Source organism: Salvelinus namaycush, chromosome 3, assembly GCF_016432855.1.
Source record: "Salvelinus namaycush isolate Seneca chromosome 3, SaNama_1.0, whole genome shotgun sequence".
NCBI lineage: Eukaryota > Metazoa > Chordata > Actinopteri > Salmoniformes > Salmonidae > Salvelinus > Salvelinus namaycush.
Window position 1 is genome coordinate 94,796,368 of NC_052309.1, and position 22,054 is coordinate 94,818,421.

The following is a 22,054-nucleotide window of genomic DNA, read 5'->3' on the forward strand; positions in this document are numbered from 1 at the left end:
TCTGGGGTAGTAGAGGGTCTGTCAGAAGGTAGTAATAGTCTGGGGTAGTAGAGGGTCTGTTAGTCAGAAGGTAGTAATAGTCTGGGGTAGTAGAGGGTCTGTTAGACAGAAGGTAGTAATAGTCTGGGGTAGTAGAGGGTCTGTTAGAAGGTAGTAATAGTCTGGGGTAGTAGAGGGTCTGTTAGACAGAAGGTAGTAATAGTCTGGGGTAGTAGAGGGTCTGTTAGAAGGTAGTAACAGTCTGGGGTAGTAGAGGGTCTGTTAGACAGAAGGTAGTAACAGTCTGGGGTAGTAGAGGGTCTGTTAGAAGGTAGTAACAGTCTGGGGCAGTAGAGGGTCTGTTAGACAGAAGGTAGTAACAGTCTGGGGTAGTAGAGGGTCTGTTAGAAGGTAGTAACAGTCTGGGGCAGTAGAGGGTCTGTTAGTCAGGAAGTAGAACAGGGATTATCTCTCCATCTGTCTGTACTAATGGTGGTTCAGCTCCTTTCAGTGTTTCTTGACACGTTACTCTCATATCTCCCTCTAAACATCCAGGTTATACACATGCACACACACCACTTACACACACAAGCACACACACATACCAAGCACACACACACACCATTCACACGAATCACACACACACTCCAGATGCTCCAGATTCTCAACTAGTCTAAAGAAGGCCCGTTTTATTGCTTCTTTAATCAGAACAACAGTTTTCAGCTGTGCTAACATAATTGCAAAAGGGTTTTCTAATGATCAATTAGCAATTTAAAATGATTTACTTGGATTAGCTAACACAACATGCCATTGGATCACAGGAGTAATGGTTGCTTATAATGGGCCTCTGTACGCCTATGTAGATATTCCATAAAAAATCAGCTGTTTCCAGCTACAATAGTCATTTAAAACATTAACAATGTCTACACTGTATTTCTGATAAGTTTTATGTTATTATAATGAACAAAAAATGCTTTTCTTTCAAAAACAAGGACATTTCTAAGTGACCCCAATCTTTTGAACGGTTGTACCTCCAGGATGTTTTGTGTACCGGGAGTTTCCCATGGTATTCCAACGTGGTTCCTGGGGCCTGCAATCTATGCTGGTATTGATTGTAGTGAACAGTCCTCCAGGGAAACAAACAGAGACTTCCTTATTTAAACCAGAACAGGAAGTAGTAACTAACATGTTTTATAAATACCATTTGTGGCAGTGTAAATGCAGGGAGGTAGAGTGTTGGAAACTCCCCACAGTTCCTAAAATGTCTCCTCAAATGTTCCCCAATTCCAACCAGCTTATCTGGTTTGATGACGCTGAGACGTGTTGTCTGGTCAAATCCCCCCTCTTAAATGAACAGTGGTTCTATCAGCTCTCTGTCTTGTGTCCCAAATGACACTCTATACCCTATATAGTGCACTACTTTGGACCAGCCTGGTCACTATATAGGGAATGGAGTGCCACTTGAGACACAACCTGTTTCTGTCCACACAGCCAGGGGCCACACAGCCACACAGCTAGGGGCCACACAGCCAGGGGCCACACAGCCAGGGGCCACACAGCCAGGGGCCACACAGCCAGGGGCCACACAGCTAGGGGCCACACAGCCAAGGCACAGAGTGAAACAGGGCACAGGGCCACTGATGGTTTGGCGGCAGACCTCGGCCCCATGTAAATAACCACTCTACTCTGGCAACCTGCTAGACTAGGCATTACCTGGGTTGTGTTCAGAAGGTGGAAACGTTTTGAAACGGGAAGGTATTACCTGTCTCTCTAAGAAGACAGATATTCATGTTGTGTTACAAAACATTTTGGGACGTCATGCCCCTTACTGAACAGGAGACTATCAGTTCTAGTCTGTCAGATGCAGGGACGAACTGCAGACACAGATTCATACGTTACATTAATAGTTAGCCACACCAGAGATATGCTTCCACCTCTCCTTCCAGGCCAGGCAGACCTATAGGCTGTGAGGCTTCCACCTCTCCTTCCAGGCCAGGCAGACCTATAGGCAGTGAGGCTTCCACCTCTCCTTCCAGGCCAGGCAGACCTATAGGCTGTGAGGCTTCCACCTCTCCTTCCAGGCCAGGTAGACCTATAGGCTGTGAGGCTTCCACCTCTCCTTCCAGGGCAGGTAGACCAATAGGCTGTGAGGCTTCCACCTCTCCTTCCAGGCCAGGGAGACCTATAGGCTGTGAGGCTTCCACCTCTCCTTCCAGGCCAGGGAGACCTATAGGCTGTGAGGCTTCCACCTCTCCTTCCAGGCCAGGGAGACCTATAGGCTGTGAGGCTTCCACCTCTCCTTCCAGGCCAGGCAGACCAATAGGCTGTGAGGCTTCCACCTCTCCTTCCAGGCCAGGCAGACCAATAGGCTGTGAGGCTTCCACCTCTCCTTCCAGGGCAGGTAGACCAATAGGCTGTGAGGCTTCCACCTCTCCTTCCAGGCCAGGTAGACCAATAGGCTGTGAGGCTTCCACCTCTCCTTCCAGGCCAGGGAGACCAATAGGCTGTGAGGCTTCCACCTCTCCTTCCAGGCCAGGCAGACCAATAGGCTGTGAGGCTTCCACCTCTCCTTCCAGGCCAGGCAGACCAAGAGGCTGTGAGGCTTCCACCTCTCCTTCCAGGCCAGGTAGACCAAGAGGCTGTGAGGCTTCCACCTCTCCTTCCAGGCCAGGCAGACCTATGGGCTGTCAGGGTCCCACTTCTCCTTCCTGTTGGTCGGACTGGGGTGAAAGATGAACGTTAGGCGGCAGGTGGTGGGGGCAGGGCATCAGAGCAGTTTCCTGGCAATCAGACCTTCCCTAGGGACTTGGGGAGGAGAGGAGGATGTGTTACATAGTGTCCTTACTGTCTTACCACATAGCTGTGCTCTCTGGCTCCATACTGTCAGGTTACTGTGTTCCAAGTGGTACTCTATTCCCTATGAATTTCACTACTGTTGACCCATACGGCGGGAACAATAGTACTATATACTGTATATACAGCACCAATCAAAAGTTTAGACACACCTACTCAAGGGTTTTTCTTTATTTTTACTATTTTCTACATTGCACTTGAGGGTTTTTGCCACTGCACTTGAAGAAACTTTCTGTCTTAAAGTAACGATGGACTGTCGTTTCTCTTTGTTTATTTGAGATGTTCTTGCCATAATATGGACTTGGTCTTTTACCAAATAGGGCTATCTTCTGTGTACCACCCCTACCTTGTCACAACACAACTAATTGCCTCAAACGCATTAAGAAGGAAAGAAATTCCACAAATTAACTTTTAACAAGGCACACCTGTTAATTGAAATGCATTCCAGGTGACTACCTCATGAAGCTGGTTGAGAGAATGCCAAGAGTGTGCAAAGCTGTCATCAAGGCAAAGGGTGGCTACTTTGAAGAATCTAAAATCTAAAATGGATTTTGATTTTTTTAACACTTTCTTGGTTACTACATGATTCCATATGTGTTATTTCATAATTTTGATGTCTTCACTATTATTCTACAATGTAGAAAAAATTATAAAAATACAGAAAAACTCTTGAATGAGTAGGTGTGTCCAAACATTTGATTGGTACTGTATGTATGGTATGGTATGGTATTTTGTGTGTGTGTGCGTCAGTGTGTGTGTTATGCAGCTCAGGAAACTGTGGCGTTACCACACTAGCTTACTACTGGAACTAACTCAGGAAACTAAGGGGGCCTGAGGAGAGTGTCGACAACACCAAGGTGGAGACTGAAGCATGGTGATGCAATTTACTGGCACATAACTGGATTGTTTACTGAAGATTGGTTTTGATCCTGTCAACATAGCCTAGTCTAAGATACTAGCTGAACTAGGATTGGTTTTGATCCTGTCAACATAGCCTAGTCTAAGATACTAGCTGAACTAGGATTGGTTTTGATACTGTCAACATAGCCTAGTCTAAGATACTAGCTGAACTAGGATTGGTTTTGATACTGTCAACATAGCCTAGTCTAAGATACTAGCTGAACTAGGATTGGTTTTGATCCTGTCAACATAGCCTAGTCTAAGATACTAGCTGAACTAGGATTGGTTTTGATACTGTCAACATAGCCTAGTCTAAGATTTGTGTTATTTCTAAGTTTTGATGTCTTCACTATTATTCTACAATGTAGAAAATAGTTTTTAAAAAGATAGAAAAACCCTTGAATGAGTAGATGTGTCCAAACCGTTGACTGGTACTGTATGTACTACAGCAACAATACTTGGGGTGGAAGATTTAAGACATTGGCTCTAATAATGTTCTTCGGTAGGCATTTCTTAGGCCCCTGGGCTATATGGTGTGTGCATTTAACAGTTGGGTGGAGCATGGAATTGGAGAGTTCTGCTAGCGACCAGTACTAGACATAGTAGAGTTCTGCTAGAGACCATTACTAGACATAGTAGAGTTCTGCTAGAGACCAGTACTAGACATAGTAGAGTTCTGCTAGAGACCAGTACTAGACATAGTAGAGTTCTGCTAGAGACCAGTACTAGACATAGTAGAGTTCTGCTAGAGACCAGTACTAGACATAGTAGAGTTCTGCTAGAGACCAGTACTAGACATAGTAGAGTTCTGCTAGAGACCAGTACTAGACATAGGAGAGTTCTGCTAGAGACCAGTACTAGACATAGTAGAGTTCTGCTAGAGACCAGTACTAGACATAGTAGAGTTCTGCTAGAGACCAGTACTAGACATAGTAGAGTTCTGCTAGAGACCAGTACTAGACATAGTAGAGTTCTGCTAGAGACCAGTACTAGACATAGTAGAGTTCTGCTAGAGACCAGTACTAGACATAGTAGAGTTCTGCTAGAGACCAGTACTAGACATAGGAGAGTTCTGCTAGAGACCAGTACTAGACATAGGAGAGTTCTGCTAGAGACCAGTACTAGACATAGTAGAGTTCTGCTAGAGACCAGTACTAGACATAGTAGAGTTCTGCTAGAGACCAGTACTAGACATAGTAGAGTTCTGCTAGAGACCAGTACTAGACATAGTAGAGTTCTGCTAGCGACCAGTTCTAGACATAGTAGAGTTCTGCTTGTTCTGGTGGCTGCTATGGTAACTCTTGGTCTGTAGACATACAGACAGGCAGACAGACAGGCAGACAGACAGGCAGACAGACAGACAGACAGACAGACAGACAGACAGACAGACAGACAGGCAGGCAGGCAGGCAGACATCTCTCATCTTGTTGTTACTACTCTCTCCCTTCACCATAGCTACATTAGCATGTTATAGGTATGCCAAATGGCACCCTATTCCCTAAATACTTTTGACCAGAGCCCATAGATCCCTAGATAACATCTAGCAGTACTCTGATAAGATCTGGTTTCCTCTGAGTAGCTGGAGGACTGAAGTGTCAGAGCAGAGCTAGCAGAGGTGGTAAAATACCACATATAAAAATATGAAGCTGATGATGGAAAAACAAGGTGTATTTTAAAGTTTGTGGTTTGAAGATTCTGCATCTTATGAGGGTTGCAAAGATATGATGTTCTTTCCAATTTAAAAGTTTTCTTCAACTACATTTAAAATGGTTAGGGTTACTTATGTATTTCTCAGGTTACTAAACTAAAGGTAAATAATCGCCTCCTTATAACGCACATTGATGAAGAACATTTTAAAAACAGAAATCACTCTGTAAGATTATAATGAGGTTTATGTAACATTTTGCTCTAAGTCTGAATCTGTGTCTGTAAAGGACAAGGGCAAAATGGTGGTGTAGATATTGGGGAGGAAGAACAGTAGACGGGGGGTCCTCCCCCTGAATTGTTTTGGGAAAAATTTAAAAAATGCATTTCCTGCTATTCTAAACAGTTTGACATGTCTTACTGTTATATGCCTCTCTTGAGGGGTATTTTGAGAAGTACTGTATATGGAGGGGTAATTTGAAAACAGTTTCAATGGAAGGATAAGTGGAAGGATAACTGGAATGCCCCCAACCCCCCAGATTTTTATTTTAGAAAAACATTTCAACACATTTGTACATTGACAGAAAAATGTGTACATTGAGAGAAAAAATTCTACGCATTTTGTCATGAGTCTGAGAGAAAATGTTTTAGTTTTAAAGCACATTTTTTGCAATTCTAGACATTTTGTCATGGTGCAGAGTGAAACATTTGCTGTCTTATAGCTCATCTCATGCTAATGTTCACATTTTGCCATGAAGCTGAGAGAAAACGTTTTAAAGTGAGTGTCCAGTGAAAATATCCCTTTTAAAACGTTATATTCTGGTTGCCCTTTCCTGTTGTCAAATGACCAAATCTCCCTCTAGTGGCCTCATGGGTGGAATGTTGTTCATATTTTTCATCATTTCATAATTAATACACTTTTCTTTTTTTTACGAAAATCCGGTATTTCTATGTCAAACAGTTTTGTTATATTTCAATCTTCTGTGATGTATATAAAGTGTAATATTGGGACGCAAACTCAAAATTGAACATCTAAATCTGACTTGCTACCATAACCATGTGTGTGAGGTGTATACTTTTGTTTCAAAGTAGATTTGTTTAAGACTACCAAGAAACGCTGTGTGACCCTGATTTAGCCCACTGCCGTAAAACGTTAACTCATACCCAAATAATGTTGTTGACTCATCCTATACTCGTATTTGTGGCCAAAGCATCAATTGGAGAAAAACCACTTCAAAAACCCCACGTCAAACTTGTATCTAAAACGGGCCTTTAAAAAAATGCTTGCTATTTCCTCATAGAGGATTTGTCATCCTCATGAGGAGGAAGATGAGCTGGCCAATCAGTGGTCTACTCGCATGAAAATGTTTTATGACTGCTATACGCCCACACCATTCTGTTGTTGGGGTACACTCACACCATTCTGTTGTTGGGGTACGCCCACACCGTTCTGTTGTTGGGGTACACCCACACCTTTCTGTTGTTGGGGTACGCCCACACCATTCTGTTGTTGGGGTACGCCCACACCATTCTGTTGTTGGGGTACACCCACACCGTTCTGTTGTTGGGGTATGCCCACACCGTTCTGTTGTTGGGGTACGCCCACACCGTTCTGTTGTCGGGGTACACCCACACCGTTCTGTTGTTGGGGTACGCCCACACCGTTCTGTTGTTGGGGTACGCCCACACCGTTCTGTTGTTGGGGTACACTCACACCATTCTGGTGTTGGGGTACACCCACACCGTTCTGTTGTTGGGGTACACTCACACCATTCTGTTGTTGGGGTACGCCCACACCATTCTGTTGTTGGGGTACGCCCACACCGTTCTATTGTTGGGGTACACCCACACCGTTCTGTTGTTGGGGTACGCCCACACCATTCTGTTGTTGGGGTACGCCCACACCGTTCTATTGTTGGGGTACGCCCACACCATTCTGTTGTTGGGGTACGCCCACACCCTTCTGTTGTTGGGGTACGCCCACACCATTCTGTTGTTGGGGTACGCCCACACCCTTCTGTTGTTGGGGTACGCCCACACCATTCTGTTGTTGGGGTACGCCCACACCATTCTGTTGTTGGGGTACGCCCACACCCTTCTGTTGTTGGGGTACGCCCACACCCTTCTGTTGTTGGGGTACGCCCACACCATTCTGTTGTTGGGGTACGCCCACACCGTTCTGTTGTTGGGGTACGCCCACACCGTTCTGTTGTTGGGGTACGCCCACACCGTTCTGTTGTTGGGGTTCACCCACACCGTTCTGTTGTTGGGGTTCGCCCACACCGTTCTGTTGTTGGGGTTCGCCCACACCGTTCTGTTGTTGGGGTTCACCCACACCGTTCTGTTGTTGGGGTTCACCCACACCGTTCTGTTGTTGGGGTTCACCCACACCGTTCTGTTGTTGGGGTTCGCCCACACCGTTCTGATGTTGGGGTTCGCCCACACCGTTCTGATGTTGGGGTACGCCCACACCGTTCTGCTGTTGGGGTTCACCCACACCGTTCTGCTGTTGGGGTTCGCCCACACCGTTCTGATGTTGGGGTACGCCCACACCGTTCTGCTGTTGGGGTACGCCCACACCGTTCTGCTGTTGGGGTTCGCCCACACCGTTCTGTTGTTGGGGTTCACCCACACCGTTCTGTTGTTGGGGTTCACCCACACCGTTCTGTTGTTGGGGTTCACCCACACCGTTCTGTTGTTGGGGTTCACCCACACCGTTCTGTTGTTGGGGTTCACCCACACCGTTCTGTTGTTGGGGTATACTCACACCATTCTGTTGTTGGGGTACGCCCACACCATTCTGTTGTTGGGGTACGCCCACACCGTTCTGTTGTTGGGGTACGCCCACACCGTTCTGTTGTTGGGGTACGCGCACACCGTTCTGTTGTTGGGGTACGCCCACACCGTTCTGTTGTTGGGGTACGCCCACACCGTTCTGTTGTTGGGGTACGCCCACACCATTCTGTTGTTGGGGTACGCGCACACCGTTCTGTTGTTGGGGTACGCCCACACCGTTCTGTTGTCGGGGTACGCCCACACCATTCTGTTGTCGGGGTACGCCCACACCATTCTGTTGTCGGGGTACACCCACACCATTCTGTTGTCGGGGTACGCCCACACCATTCTGTTGTTGGGGTACGCCCACACCGTTCTGTTGTCGGGGTACGCCCACACCGTTCTGTTGTTGGGGTACGCGCACACCGTTCTGTTGTCGGGGTACGCCCACACCGTTCTGTTGTCGGGGTACGCCCACACCATTCTGTTGTTGGGGTACGCCCACACCATTCTGTTGTCGGGGTACGCCCACACCGTTCTGTTGTTGGGGTACGCCCACACCGTTCTGTTGTTGGGGTACGCCCACACCGTTCTGTTGTCGGGGTACGCCCACACCGTTCTGTTGTTGGGGTACGCCCACACCGTTCTGTTGTCGGGGTACGCCCACACCGTTCTGTTGTCGGGGTACGCCCACACCGTTCTGTTGTTGGGGTACACCCACACCGTTCTGTTGTTGGGGTACGCCCACACCATTCTGTTGTTGGGGTACACCCACACCATTCCAACACAGAAAAGCTGCTTTATAACATAGTTAATTACTATTTTTTGGAAGGAAAACTATTTCACTCATATTGTAATTAATTATAGATCATATTTCATAGAAATATGGAAGCACTCGACAGTTACTTTAAAGGTCGACTTTGTTCAAAACGCAAAAATAAAGTCTTTAAACTGTATAACTGATCAATGCACCATCATGCCAGGTCATTTAATGCTTGAATAAGATATTTAGCTACAGAAGTGCCATTTCTTACCGATTTCTAAAGCTTCCATCCAAAAACGAATCCTGTGAAATGACATCAAGACATACTGGAGGATTTACTGGCTAGCTACAAGTGGCTAGCTAGCTAACGAACTAGCTACGTCACATCAACACATACTGGAGGAGTTCCTGGCTAGCTATAGTGGCTAGCTTAGCTAACAAACTAGCTACATTGGCCACAGCGCGCATGACCAGAATGACACATCGATGGACCACCAAAGGCCCCATTTCTGTTTGAACATTGAGAAGGATTTGGACCATTTTTAGGGCACAAAGTCAACCGTTAAAGCTGATTTCCTGCAATTCTACACATTTTGCCATTGCTTATGACGTGTTCATATGCTATCTGGGGGTCCCCACCCCATTTTTTTAAATGTAATTTTAAATAAATTATTTGGGGGAAGAATTGATTTTTTCTGAATATTGAGGAGGGACATGTCCCCCCATCCCCCATGGCAAATCGCCTATGGTACAGGAACACGCCAGGGCTCTTAGGCTACCCACGGCAGAACCATGTTCCCCTTCAAGCAAACTGTCCAACAGGCCTTTCTTGTGAAATACAGTTTATCTCTGTAGCTAGGTTTCTATCCAGTTGGCGACAGATTTTCATGCAAATATAAAACAAAATGAGCATTATCCAACCAGTGGTGGTGCTTCCACCAAACTGACTTGTTGTGGATACAAATTAGTATGTGATGACATAGTGCACACACACAATGGACTTTTTCGACAAAGTTTTCATGTACCGAATAAAAATAAAAAGTTCAATGTGTTTCCATGGCATTTTGAACAGTTGTCACAAAAACTGGTGCGTTACATACATTTGCCTACTCTGGTCTTGGCACGTGTGCTCAAGCCAACAGCTCACAGGTACAGTGCGGGTAGACTGTGCAGGTAGGCTAGTCTACAAAATGAGATTAGTATGGATAACTATTTTTATTTGTCAAACTGCAGTCAAGCATCAATCATCCTGTCACCAGAATCAGACCCTGGATATTTATTGGAAAGGAGCATCAAGCTCATCTTTCACCACCCTGTAAAGTTCATCATAACTGATTTCATCTGTAGACTAATAAACTGCATGGTTTCCCGAGTCGTAGTGGGAGGAACACACAACATACCATTGCGGGACTCCAAGTTTACTTCGATATGATTGTTATTATATCAATATTTGTGCATAAAGGCGTGTCCACTGCCATTTCTCGCATAATTAATTTTACTGACACAAAAAGTTCCCACCATGTTGAACGAACAAATTATTTGTCTGCATTTATACAATTGTACCAAAACTTCCTGTTTCCATCAAAGCTCTCGTGATTTTTTTATACAGTATTACTTTATTCGCATAAAAACTGTGGATGGAAACATGGTTAATGAGAATAAATATATAAATAAAGGTTAAATAATAATTAAAAAACTGTAAAGTTTAATAAAGTAAATGAATACTGAGTCAAAGATAACCCAAGCAGTACCTCATGTCCTGTGTGTTTGCAGGGAGAGAATATTAGGACAAACTTCTGATCTCAGAAAGGACATTGAAAATATTCACAACCTTCAGACCACAACGTTCAAATAAAAACCCCTCTTTCCATCATCGTCGCCAGCATCATGTTGTCTTCTGTGGTATTTTATCACCTCTTTCCATCATCGTCATCATGTTGTCTTCTGTGGTATTTTAACACCTCTTTCCATCATCGTCATCAGCATCATGTTGTCTTCTGTGGTATTTAACACCTCTTTCCATCATCATCACCAGCATCATGTTGTCTTCTGTGGTATTTTAACCCCTCTTTCCATCATCGTCACCAGCATCATGTTGTCTTCTGTGGTATTTTAACACCTCTTTCCATCATCGTCACCAGCATCATGTTGTCTTCTGTGGTATTTTAACCCCTCTTTCCATCATCGTCACCAGCATCATGTTGTCTTCTGTGGTATTTTAACACCTCTTTCCATCATTGTCACCAGCATCATGTTGTCTTCTGTGGTATTTTAACCCCTCTTTCCATCATCGTCACCAGCATCATGTTGTCTTCTGTGGTATTTTAACACCTCTTTCCATCATCGTCACCAGCATCATGTTGTCTTCTGTGGTATTTTAACACCTCTTTCCATCATCGTCACCAGCATCATGTTGTCTTCTGTGGTATTTTAACCCCTCTTTCCATCATCGTCACCAGCATCATGTTGTCTTCTGTGGTATTTTAACACCTCTTTCCATCATCGTCACCAGCATCATGTTGTCTTCTGTGGTATTTTAACCCCTCTTTCCATCATCGTCACCAGCATCATGTTGTCTTCTGTGGTATTTTAACACCTCTTTCCATCATTGTCACCAGCATCATGTTGTCTTCTGTGGTATTTTAACCCCTCTTTCCATCATCGTCACCAGCATCATGTTGTCTTCTGTGGTATTTTAACACCTCTTTCCATCATCGTCATCAGCATCATGTTGTCTTCTGTGGTATTTTATCACCTCTTTCCATCATCGTCACCAGCATCATGTTGTCTTCTGTGGTATTTTAACCCCTCTTTCCATTATCGTCACCAGCATCATGTTGTCTTCTGTGGTATTTTAACCCCTCTTTCCATCATCGTCATCAGCATCATGTTGTCTTCTGTGGTATTTTAACCCCTCTTTCCATCATCGTCATCAGCATCATGTTGTCTTCTGTGGTATTTTAACACCTCTTTCCATCATCGTCACCAGCATCATGTTGTCTTCTGTGGTATTTTAACCCCTCTTTCCATCATCGTCTTCAGCATCATGTTGTCTTCTGTGGTATTTTAACACCTCTTTCCATCATCGTCACCAGCATCATGTTGTCTTCTGTGGTATTTTAACCCCTCTTTCCATCATCGTCACCAGCATCATGTTGTCTTCTGTGGTATTTTAACACCTCTTTCCATCATCGTCACCAGCATCATGTTGTCTTCTGTGGTATTTTAACACCTCTTTCCATCATCGTCACCAGCATCATGTTGTCTTCTGTGGTATTTTAACCCCTCTTTCCATCATCGTCACCAGCATCATGTTGTCTTCTGTGGTATTTTAACCCCTCTTTCCATCATCGTCACCAGCATCATGTTGTCTTCTGTGGTATTTTAACCCCTCTTTCCATCATCGTCATCATGTTGTCTTCTGTGGTATTTTAACACCTCTTTCCATCATCATCATCGTCATCATGTTGTCTTCTGTGGTATTTTAACCCCTCTTTCCATCATCGTCACCAGCATCATGTTGTCTTCTGTGGTATTTTAACCCCTCTTTCCATCATCATCACCAGCATCATGTTGTCTTCTGTGGTATTTTAACCCCTCTTTCCATCATCGTCATCATGTTGTCTTCTGTGGTATTTTAACCCCTCTTTCCATCATCGTCATCATGTTGTCTTCTGTGGTATTTTAACACCTCTTTCCATCATCGTCACCAACATCATGTTGTCTTCTGTGGTATTTTAACCCCTCTTTCCATCATCGTCATCAGCATCATGTTGTCTTCTGTGGTATTTTAACCCTTCTTTCCATCATCGTCACCAGCATCATGTTGTCTTCTGTGGTATTTTAACACCTCTTTCCATCATCGTCATCAGCATCATGTTGTCTTCTGTGGTATTTTAACCCCTCTTTCCATCATCGTCACCAGCATCATGTTGTCTTCTGTGGTATTTTAACCCCTCTTTCCATCATCGTCACCAGCATCATGTTGTCTTCTGTGGTATTTTAACCCCTCTTTCCATCATCGTCACCAGCATCATGTTGTCTTCTGTGGTATTTTAACACCTCTTTCCATCATCGTCACCAGCATCATGTTGTCTTCTGTGGTATTTTAACACCTCTTTCCATCATCGTCACCAGCATCATGTTGTCTTCTGTGGTATTTTAACCCCTCTTTCCATCATCGTCACCAGCATCATGTTGTCTTCTGTGGTATTTTAACCCCTCTTTCCATCATCGTCACCAGCATCATGTTGTCTTCTGTGGTATTTTAACCCCTCTTTCCATCATCGTCATCATGTTGTCTTCTGTGGTATTTTAACACCTCTTTCCATCATCATCATCGTCATCATGTTGTCTTCTGTGGTATTTTAACCCCTCTTTCCATCATCGTCATCAGCATCATGTTGTCTTCTGTGGTATTTTAACCCCTCTTTCCATCATCGTCATCATGTTGTCTTCTGTGGTATTTTAACCCCTCTTTCCATCATCGTCATCATGTTGTCTTCTGTGGTATTTTAACACCTCTTTCCATCATCGTCACCAACATCATGTTGTCTTCTGTGGTATTTTAACCCCTCTTTCCATCATCGTCATCAGCATCATGTTGTCTTCTGTGGTATTTTAACCCTTCTTTCCATCATCGTCACCAGCATCATGTTGTCTTCTGTGGTATTTTAACACCTCTTTCCATCATCGTCATCAGCATCATGTTGTCTTCTGTGGTATTTTAACCCCTCTTTCCATCATCGTCACCAGCATCATGTTGTCTTCTGTGGTATTTTAACCCCTCTTTCCATCATCGTCACCAGCATCATGTTGTCTTCTGTGGTATTTTAACCCCTCTTTCCATCATCGTCATCATGTTGTCTTCTGTGGTATTTTAACCCCTCGTTCCATCATCGTCACCAGCATCATGTTGTCTTCTGTGGTATTTTAACCCCTCTTTCCATCATCGTCACCAGCATCATGTTGTCTTCTGTGGTATTTTAACCCCTCTTTCCATCATCGTCGCCAGCATCATGTTGTCTTCTGTGGTATTTTAACCCCTCTTTCCATCATCGTCACCAGCGTCATGTTGTCTTCTGTGGTATTTTATCACCTCTTTCCATCATCGTCATCATGTTGTCTTCTGTGGTATTTTATCACCTATGCTAACTCCGCCTCTTCCTGCCTCCAGAAACTCACATGAATAGATAAGATCAACTGCATCATCAGAGTGAAAACATGACAGAAATGACTGATATAAGATCCACTGGGTTGACAGACTTCTCAGAGTAGAATGGCTTGGCTCATACATCTCGTCATTCAACTGGCTGTTCTAATCAGAACTGTCCTTACAGACCAGGATATCAAAGATGAAGGAGACAACTGTACCTTTTACATTCCTAATGATGGAGAAGACTACTGTTTGATGTTCAGATCCTCAGCTGGAGAGAGCCTGCTGCTGTGGAACACTTCAAACCCACTTGAGAATTCCACCCTGGCTGCTGAGTTTAGGGATCGAGTGGTACTGGAGAAATCACTTCTCTATATCAACAGTCTCACTCAGTCAGACTCTGGACGGTACAGGATGGAGTGTTGGACAGATGGCAGGGTGTCACGCCGGGACAGCAAGGACCTCCTAGTCTGCAGTGGTTCAAATGAAGAAACGATTCTGCAGGTTCATTTAGGACACAGGGTAGAGCTGCAGTGTGAGGGCACAAGGGAAGATGCCAACATGACAGTCAGATGGTTCAGGGAGGATGAAAATGGGGACAACAGAGTGCAGTTACCTGAGAACAGCTCCTCTCTCCACATCAGCAACATCACCATAAAGGACCTGGAGTCGTATTACTGGTGCATGGGACTGGGGGGACAGCTTTGTGTTTACAGCCTGGTCTTTAATCTGGGACATAAGTTACAGTATGTTGCTCTCTCAGTAGGAGAGGAGGCTGTACTGCCCTGCTTTAACCATGATGACCCCAATGGGACAGAGACAAGGTGGTATAGTATCCTCTTTGGAGACATCAGATGGGTCCCCAGTCATCTCACTAGCGGAGGGAAGCAGATGTACCTGACAGATGGAAGAACATCAGGGAACTACTCCCTGGTCATCCCATCACTGATGCTCAACCACTCAGGGTGGCATGGGTGCTCTGAGAAGTTACAAGGAACGTACAGATACACAAAACGCTATGCTCTCCTGGTGTGCCCCAAGGCTGAACCGCTCACAGAGTTTTTCTCAGAGGGAGAGGAGGTTGTTCTCAGCTGTAACTCTAATCTCACTGAGTCTGACAGGGTGGTGTGGTACAGACGGACTGCTCAGCTGAACGATGTCATTCTGGACACAAGATTACAACTAGCAAACTTGCCTGAAGACTTGGATGGCCGAATGAATGCATCACACCCTCCCTCCTTGCTGGTCCTCTCTAACCTCTCACTGGCAGACAGTGGGGAGTACTGGTGTGCTGTCTTCTACGGAGGGGTGTGTGTCTCAGTAACTAAGACCCTCTTGCTGGTCCTCTCTAACCTCTCACTGGCGGACAGTGGGGAGTACTGGTGTGCTGTCTTCTACGAAGAGGTGTGTGTCTCAGTAACTAAGACCCTCTTGCTGGTGTGGGACCCATTTGGCATCGACTCCACGTTCTACAGAGTGTACTCTTCACTGATGGGCTGTGCTCTGCTGGGGATGGTCTGTGCTGTGATCACTGTGAACCTGAAGGCCAGGAGAAGAGACCAGGCTTCCCTGAAGACCCGGAGGACTGCAGCCCAGACACAGGAACAGCAGAGCAGCAGAGTGGAAGAGGAGAGAGAAGAGAGTGAAGAAGAACGAGGAGAGGGAAGAGAGAGGAGGACCATTCATCACCTGGAATCTGTTTAGAATGTTTGGTTCTACCATTCATCACCTGGAATATGTTTAGAATGCTTGGTTCTACCATTCATCACCTGGAATCTGTTTAGAATGCTTGGTTCTACCATTCATCACCTGGAATCTGTTTAGAATGCTTGGTTTTACCATTCATCACCTGGAATCTGTTTAGAATGCTTGGTTCTACCATTCATCACCTGGAATGTGTTTAGAATGCTTGGTTCTACCATTCATCACCTGGAATCTGTTTAGAATGCTTGGTTCTACCATTCATCACCTGGAATCTGTTTAGAATGCTTGGTTCTACCATTCATCACCTAGAATCTGTTTAGAATGCTTGGTTCTACCATTCATCACCTGGAATCTGTTTAGAATGCTTGGTTCTACCATTCATCACCTGGAATGTGTTTAGAATGCTTGGTTCTACCATTCATCACCTGGAATCTGTTTAGAATGCTTGGTTCTACCATTCATCACCTGGAATGTGTTTAGAATGCTTGGTTCTACCATTCATCACCTGGAATGTGTTTAGAATGCTTGGTTCTACCATTCATCACCTGGAATCTGTTTAGAATGCTTGGTTCTACCATTCATCGCCTGGAATCTGTTTAGAATGCTTGGTTCTACCATTCATCACCTGGAATCTGTTTAGAATGCTTGGTTCTACCATTCATCACCTGGAATCTGTTTAGAATGCTTGGTTCTACCATTCATCATCTGGAATCTGTTTAGAATGCTTGGTTCTACCATTCATCACCTGGAATCTGTTTAGAATGCTTGGTTCTACCATTCATCACCTGGAATCTGTTTAGAATGCTTGGTTCTACCATTCATCACCTGGAATCTGTTTAGAATGCTTGGTTCTACCATTCATCACCTGGAATCTGTTTAGAATGCTTGGTTCTACCATTCATCACCTGGAATGTGTTTAGAATGCTTGGTTCTACCATTCATCACCTGGAATGTGTTTAGAATGCTTGGTTCTACCATTCATCACCTGGAATCTGTTTAGAATGCTTGGTTCTACCATTCATCACCTGGAATCTGTTTAGAATGCTTGGTTCTACCATTCATCACCTGGAATGTGTTTAGAATGCTTGGTTCTACCATTCATCACCTGGAATGTGTTTAGAATGCTTGGTTCTACCATTCATCACCTGGAATGTGTTTAGAATGCTTGGTTCTACCATTCATCACATGGAATGTGTTTAGAATGCTTGGTTCTACCATTCATCACCTGGAATGTGTTTAGAATGCTTGGTTCTACCATTCATCACCTGGAATCTGTTTAGAATGCTTGGTTCTACCATTCATCACCTGGAATCTGTTTAGAATGCTTGGTTCTACCATTCATCACCTGGAATCTGTTTAGAATGCTTGGTTCTACCATTCATCACCTGGAATGTGTTTAGAATGCTTGGTTCTACCATTCATCACCTGGAATGTGTTTAGAATGCTTGGTTCTACCATTCATCACCTGGAATGTGTTTAGAATGCTTGGTTCTACCATTCATCACCTGGAATGTGTTTAGAATGCTTGGTTCTACCATTCATCACCTGGAATGTGTTTAGAATGCTTGGTTCTACCATTCATCACCTGGAATGTGTTTAGAATGCTTGGTTCTACCATTCATCACCTGGAATGTGTTTAGAATGCTTGGTTCTACCATTCATCACCTGGAATGTGTTTAGAATGCTTGGTTCTACCATTCATCACCTGGAATGTGTTTAGAATGCTTGGTTCTACCATTCATCACCTGGAATGTGTGTGACAAACCTGGACCTTTTTGTGAGTAGCTGCAACAAGAACAAGAACTCTGTCAAGTCCTTTAATGTGGAAACACATTGGAACCGTGTTGGTAAAATCGTCTCTAGAAGTGGCTATATCTATAGATCTATAGATGTTAGAACCTAGCCATTACACCCTCATTTCACCTGGTAAGTTGATTGAGAACACATTTTCTTTTACACCAACCACCTGGGGAAGAGGTACAGTGGGGAGGTGGGATGAATGAGCCAATGGGAAGCTGAGGATGATTAGGTGGCCATGGTGGTATGAGGTCCAGATTGGGAATTTATTTAACACCTCTACTCTTATGATAAGTGGGATCTTTAGTGACCACAGAGACTCAAGACACCAATTTAACATCCCATCTGAAAGACATCAAACATCTCATTCCAAAATCTAGGACATTAATATGGAGTTGGTCCCCCCCTTTACCTTTATAACAGCCTCCACTCTTCTGGGAAGGCTTTCCACCAGATGTTGGAACATTGCTGTGGGGACTTGCTTCAATTCAGCCACAAGAGCATTAGTGAGGTCGGGCACTGATGTTGGGTGATTAGGCCTGACTCGCAGTCGGCGTTCCAATTCATCCCAAAGGTGTTCGATGGGGTTGAGGTCAGGGCTCTGTGCAGACCAGTCAAGATCTTCCACACTGATCTCGACAAACCATTTCTGTAAGGACCTTGCTTTGTGACGGGGCAGTTGAACTGGGCAGCTCTAGCAGGGCAGAGATTTTACGAACTGCCTTGTTGGAAAGGTGGCATCCTATGATGGTGTCACGTTGAAAGTCACTGAACTCTTCAGTAAGGCCATTCTACTGCCAATGTTTGTCTATGGAAATTGCATGGCTGTGTGCTCAATTTTATACATCTGTCAGCAAAGGGTGTGGCTGAAATAGCTGAATCCACTAATTTGAAGGGGTGTCCACATACTTTTGTATATATAGTGTATGTTACAATGTTAGCGTTCAACCACTCTATATTAATGGAATGTTGCATGTGGAACACGGATACGGTTCACAAATAGATACACAGATATGCAAATACATGCCAACATTCACTTCAGTCCACACACACAGGGTTGGGATGTCCCAAGGATCCTGGATAGCACTAACCACACACACACACACACACACACACACACACACACACACACACACACACACACACACACACACACACACACACACACACACACACATGTACGTGCTGTACATACATTATACAGAGCTGTACATGACTCCTAAATCTGTCCTGCCATGTGAACTATCTCTCGAGTACAAAAGCAGTAATTTACTCCCTTTAACCCTATTGAACAGTCAATAAATCTACCTCTCCCTCTTCCCCTTTCTCCTTCTAGTCTCTCTCTCTCTCTCTCTCTCTCTCTCTCTCTCTCTCTCTCTCTCTCTCTCTCTCTCTCTCTCACTCTCTCTCTCTCTCTCCTTCACCCTCTCCTCCCCCTCCCAAAAGGAACAGTGGTGATTGTTACTAAATAAAACACCTCTCCTCTGGTGTGTATAACCTCCACTCCCCCCTCCTCTCCCATCAGGTCAGCTCCTCTCTGAGTAGTATGGATGAGCTCTTCTAAATAACCTCCACTCCCCCCTCCTCTCCCATCAGGTCAGCTCCTCTCTGAGTAGTATGGATGAGCTCTTCTAAATAGCCTCCACTCCCCCCTCCTCTCCCATCAGGTCAGCTCCTCTCTGAGTAGTATGGATGAGCTCTTCTAAATAACCTCCACTCCCCCCTCCTCTCCCATCAGGTCAGCTCCTCTCTGAGTAGTATGGAGGTGGTTCTGCAGCAGCATCTAAAAGACCTGCATGAGATGTTGTTAATAACCTCTCTCTCTCTCCTTTTCTCTCCCTTCTCCATATCTCTCTCTCTCTCTTCCCTTCTCCATCTCTCTCTCTCCCCTTCTCCATATCTCTCCCGCTCTCTCCCGCTCTCTTCCCTTCTCCATCTCTCTCTCTTTCTCCCCTTTTCCCTCTCTCCCCTTCTCCATATATCTCTCTCTATCCCGTTCTCCATCTCTCTCTCTCTCTCCTTTTCTCTCCCTCCTCCATATCTCTCTCGACCCCTTCTCCATCTATCTCTCTTTCTCCCCTTCTCCCTCTCTTCCCTTCTCCATCTCTCTCTCTACCCTTTTCTCTCCCCTTCTCCATATATCTCTCTATCCCGTTCTCCACCTCTCTCTCTCTCTCTCTCCCTTTCTCTCCCCTCTCCATCTCTCTCTCTCTCCCTCTCTTCCCTTCTCCATCTCTCTCTCTCCCTTTCTCTCCCTTCTCCATATCTCACTCGACACCTTCTCTCTCTCATCTCTCTCTCTCTCTCTCTCTTCCAGGTCTCCAGTTCTCTGGGCAGTATGGAGGTGGGTCTGCAGCAGCACCTGAATCGTCTGTATGAGATCTTTGCTACGCGGGGAGACTATGTCCAGGCCTTGAGGTTCATGGGTCAGATGGCTGACAACATCATCAGACAGCTGACCGCCATGCCGGACCTCAGCAAGGCCAAGGTGGACCTGTCGGCCATCGCTGATCAGACAGATTACGTAGAGTACTACAGGTGAGAAGAGGAGACAGACAGACAGACAGACAGACAGACAGACAGACAGACAGACAGACAGACAGACAGACAGACAGACAGACAGACAGACAGACAGACAGACAGACAGACAGACAGACAGACAGACAGACAGACAGACAAGACAGACAAGACAGACAGACAGTCAGACCTGTCGGCCATCGCTGATCAGTCAGCTTACGTACAGCACTACAGGTGAGAAGAGGAGACAGACAGAAAGACAGACAGTCAGGCATGCAGACAGGCAGATAGACAGGGAGAGGTAGGCGGGCATGCAGACACACAGACAGACAGACAGACAGACAGACAGACAGACAGACAGACAGACAGACAGACAGACAGACAGACAGACAGACAGACAGACAGACAGACAGATATGCAGACAGACAGACAGATATGCAGACAGACAGACAGACAGATAGACAGACAGACAGACAGACAGACAGACAGACAGACAGACAGACAGACAGACAGACAGACAGACAGACAGACAGACAGACAGACAGACAGATATGCAGACAGACAGACAGAATGAACAGTGAAGTGCTGCTGTCACTGACCTATTATAATTATAATGTCTATTATAATTGACGTCCTCATCGTGACTACCAGCCAGTCTATGTGTCTTATCTCACTGTAGTCAAGGCTCTAGACTGGGCCTGTTGCTCCGGCCTGACTGACTGGTGTAATCTGACACATATATATTGGTTTTCCAAGGCTGGTGAGTCAGTGTGTTATGAAGTGACTGCTAGAGGGGGTACTGTGCCAGTGGAGGATGCAGTATGTATTGATGAAGAGGTGTTGTTTCACTGAGGGCAGAAGGGGATGGAAGGCACTCTTTCTCTCTTATTCTTGTTCTCTCTCTCTCTCTTTCTCTCTCTCACTCTCTCCTTTACTTCCTTTCATTAGAACACATTTGTCTGCATTTATACAGACATTTATCTAGACAAATGTAATAGCATAGCGATCGCTTAGTGCTGCTCCTCACCCACCCAGTCTCTTCTCTATAAAGATATGTTTTGGTCAATTTACTGCAGGCTATCGTGGTGTGGGGTTACCAAACAGATAAGTGGTTTGGGGCCCATTCCAAGCCCTTTCAATCCAATACATTCCATTCCAAATGGCCGTTTCAAGACTCTCACACTATGGATTCTGCCCTAGTTCGCCAAGTATGATGTCACTATTGCACTAGAGGTGAACGTAGGTTTGCACTTTGACCTCAATATCCCTCTTATTCAAAGCTAGAAGCGTCATGATTTTTTCACAGGGGCCAGTGCAGTGGAAACGTGGTTTTATGTAGACTCCACACACACACACACACACACACACACTGCAAATACACATTTACATAGAAGAAAGAGAGAGAGAGACAGACAGACAGACAGAGAGAGAGAGACAGAGAGACAGACAGAGAGAGAGAGACAGAGAGATAATTACTTGACACATTGGAAAGAATTAACAAAAAAACTGAGCAAACTAGAATGCTAGTTGGCCCTAAACAGAGAGTACACTGTGGCAGAATACCTGACCACTGACTGACCCAAACTTAAGGAAAACTGTGACTATGTACAGACTCAGTGAGCATAGCCTTGCTATTGAGAAAGGCCGCTGCAGGCAGACCTGGCTCTCAAGAGAAGACAGGCTATGTGCACACTGCCCACAAAATGAGGTGGAAACTGAGCTGCACTTCCTAACCTCCTGCCCAATGTATGACCATATTAGAGACACATATTTCCTTCAGATTACACAGATCCACAAAGAATTAGAAAACAAACCCAATTTTGATAAACTCCCACATCTACTGGGTGAAATACCAGTGTGCCATCACAAGATTTGTGACCCATTGTCGCAAGAAAAGGGCAACCAGTGAAGAACAAACACCCTTGTAAATACAACCCATATTTATGTTTATTTATTTTCCCTTTTGT

At 44.9% G+C, this 22,054-nt stretch overlaps 1 protein-coding gene across 1 annotated transcript in view; it reads left to right on the plus strand.

The window, feature by feature from the left end:
* The window catches only part of ttyh2l (tweety homolog 2, like), a 109,778-nt gene that overhangs the window by 61,138 nt on the left and 26,586 nt on the right, over positions 1-22,054 (plus strand). Inside the window, exon 4 of the mRNA XM_038988250.1 lies at positions 19,888-20,108. Within this exon, the coding sequence (XP_038844178.1) occupies positions 19,888-20,108 (221 nt within the window). The remainder of the gene's footprint in view (positions 1-19,887; positions 20,109-22,054) is intronic.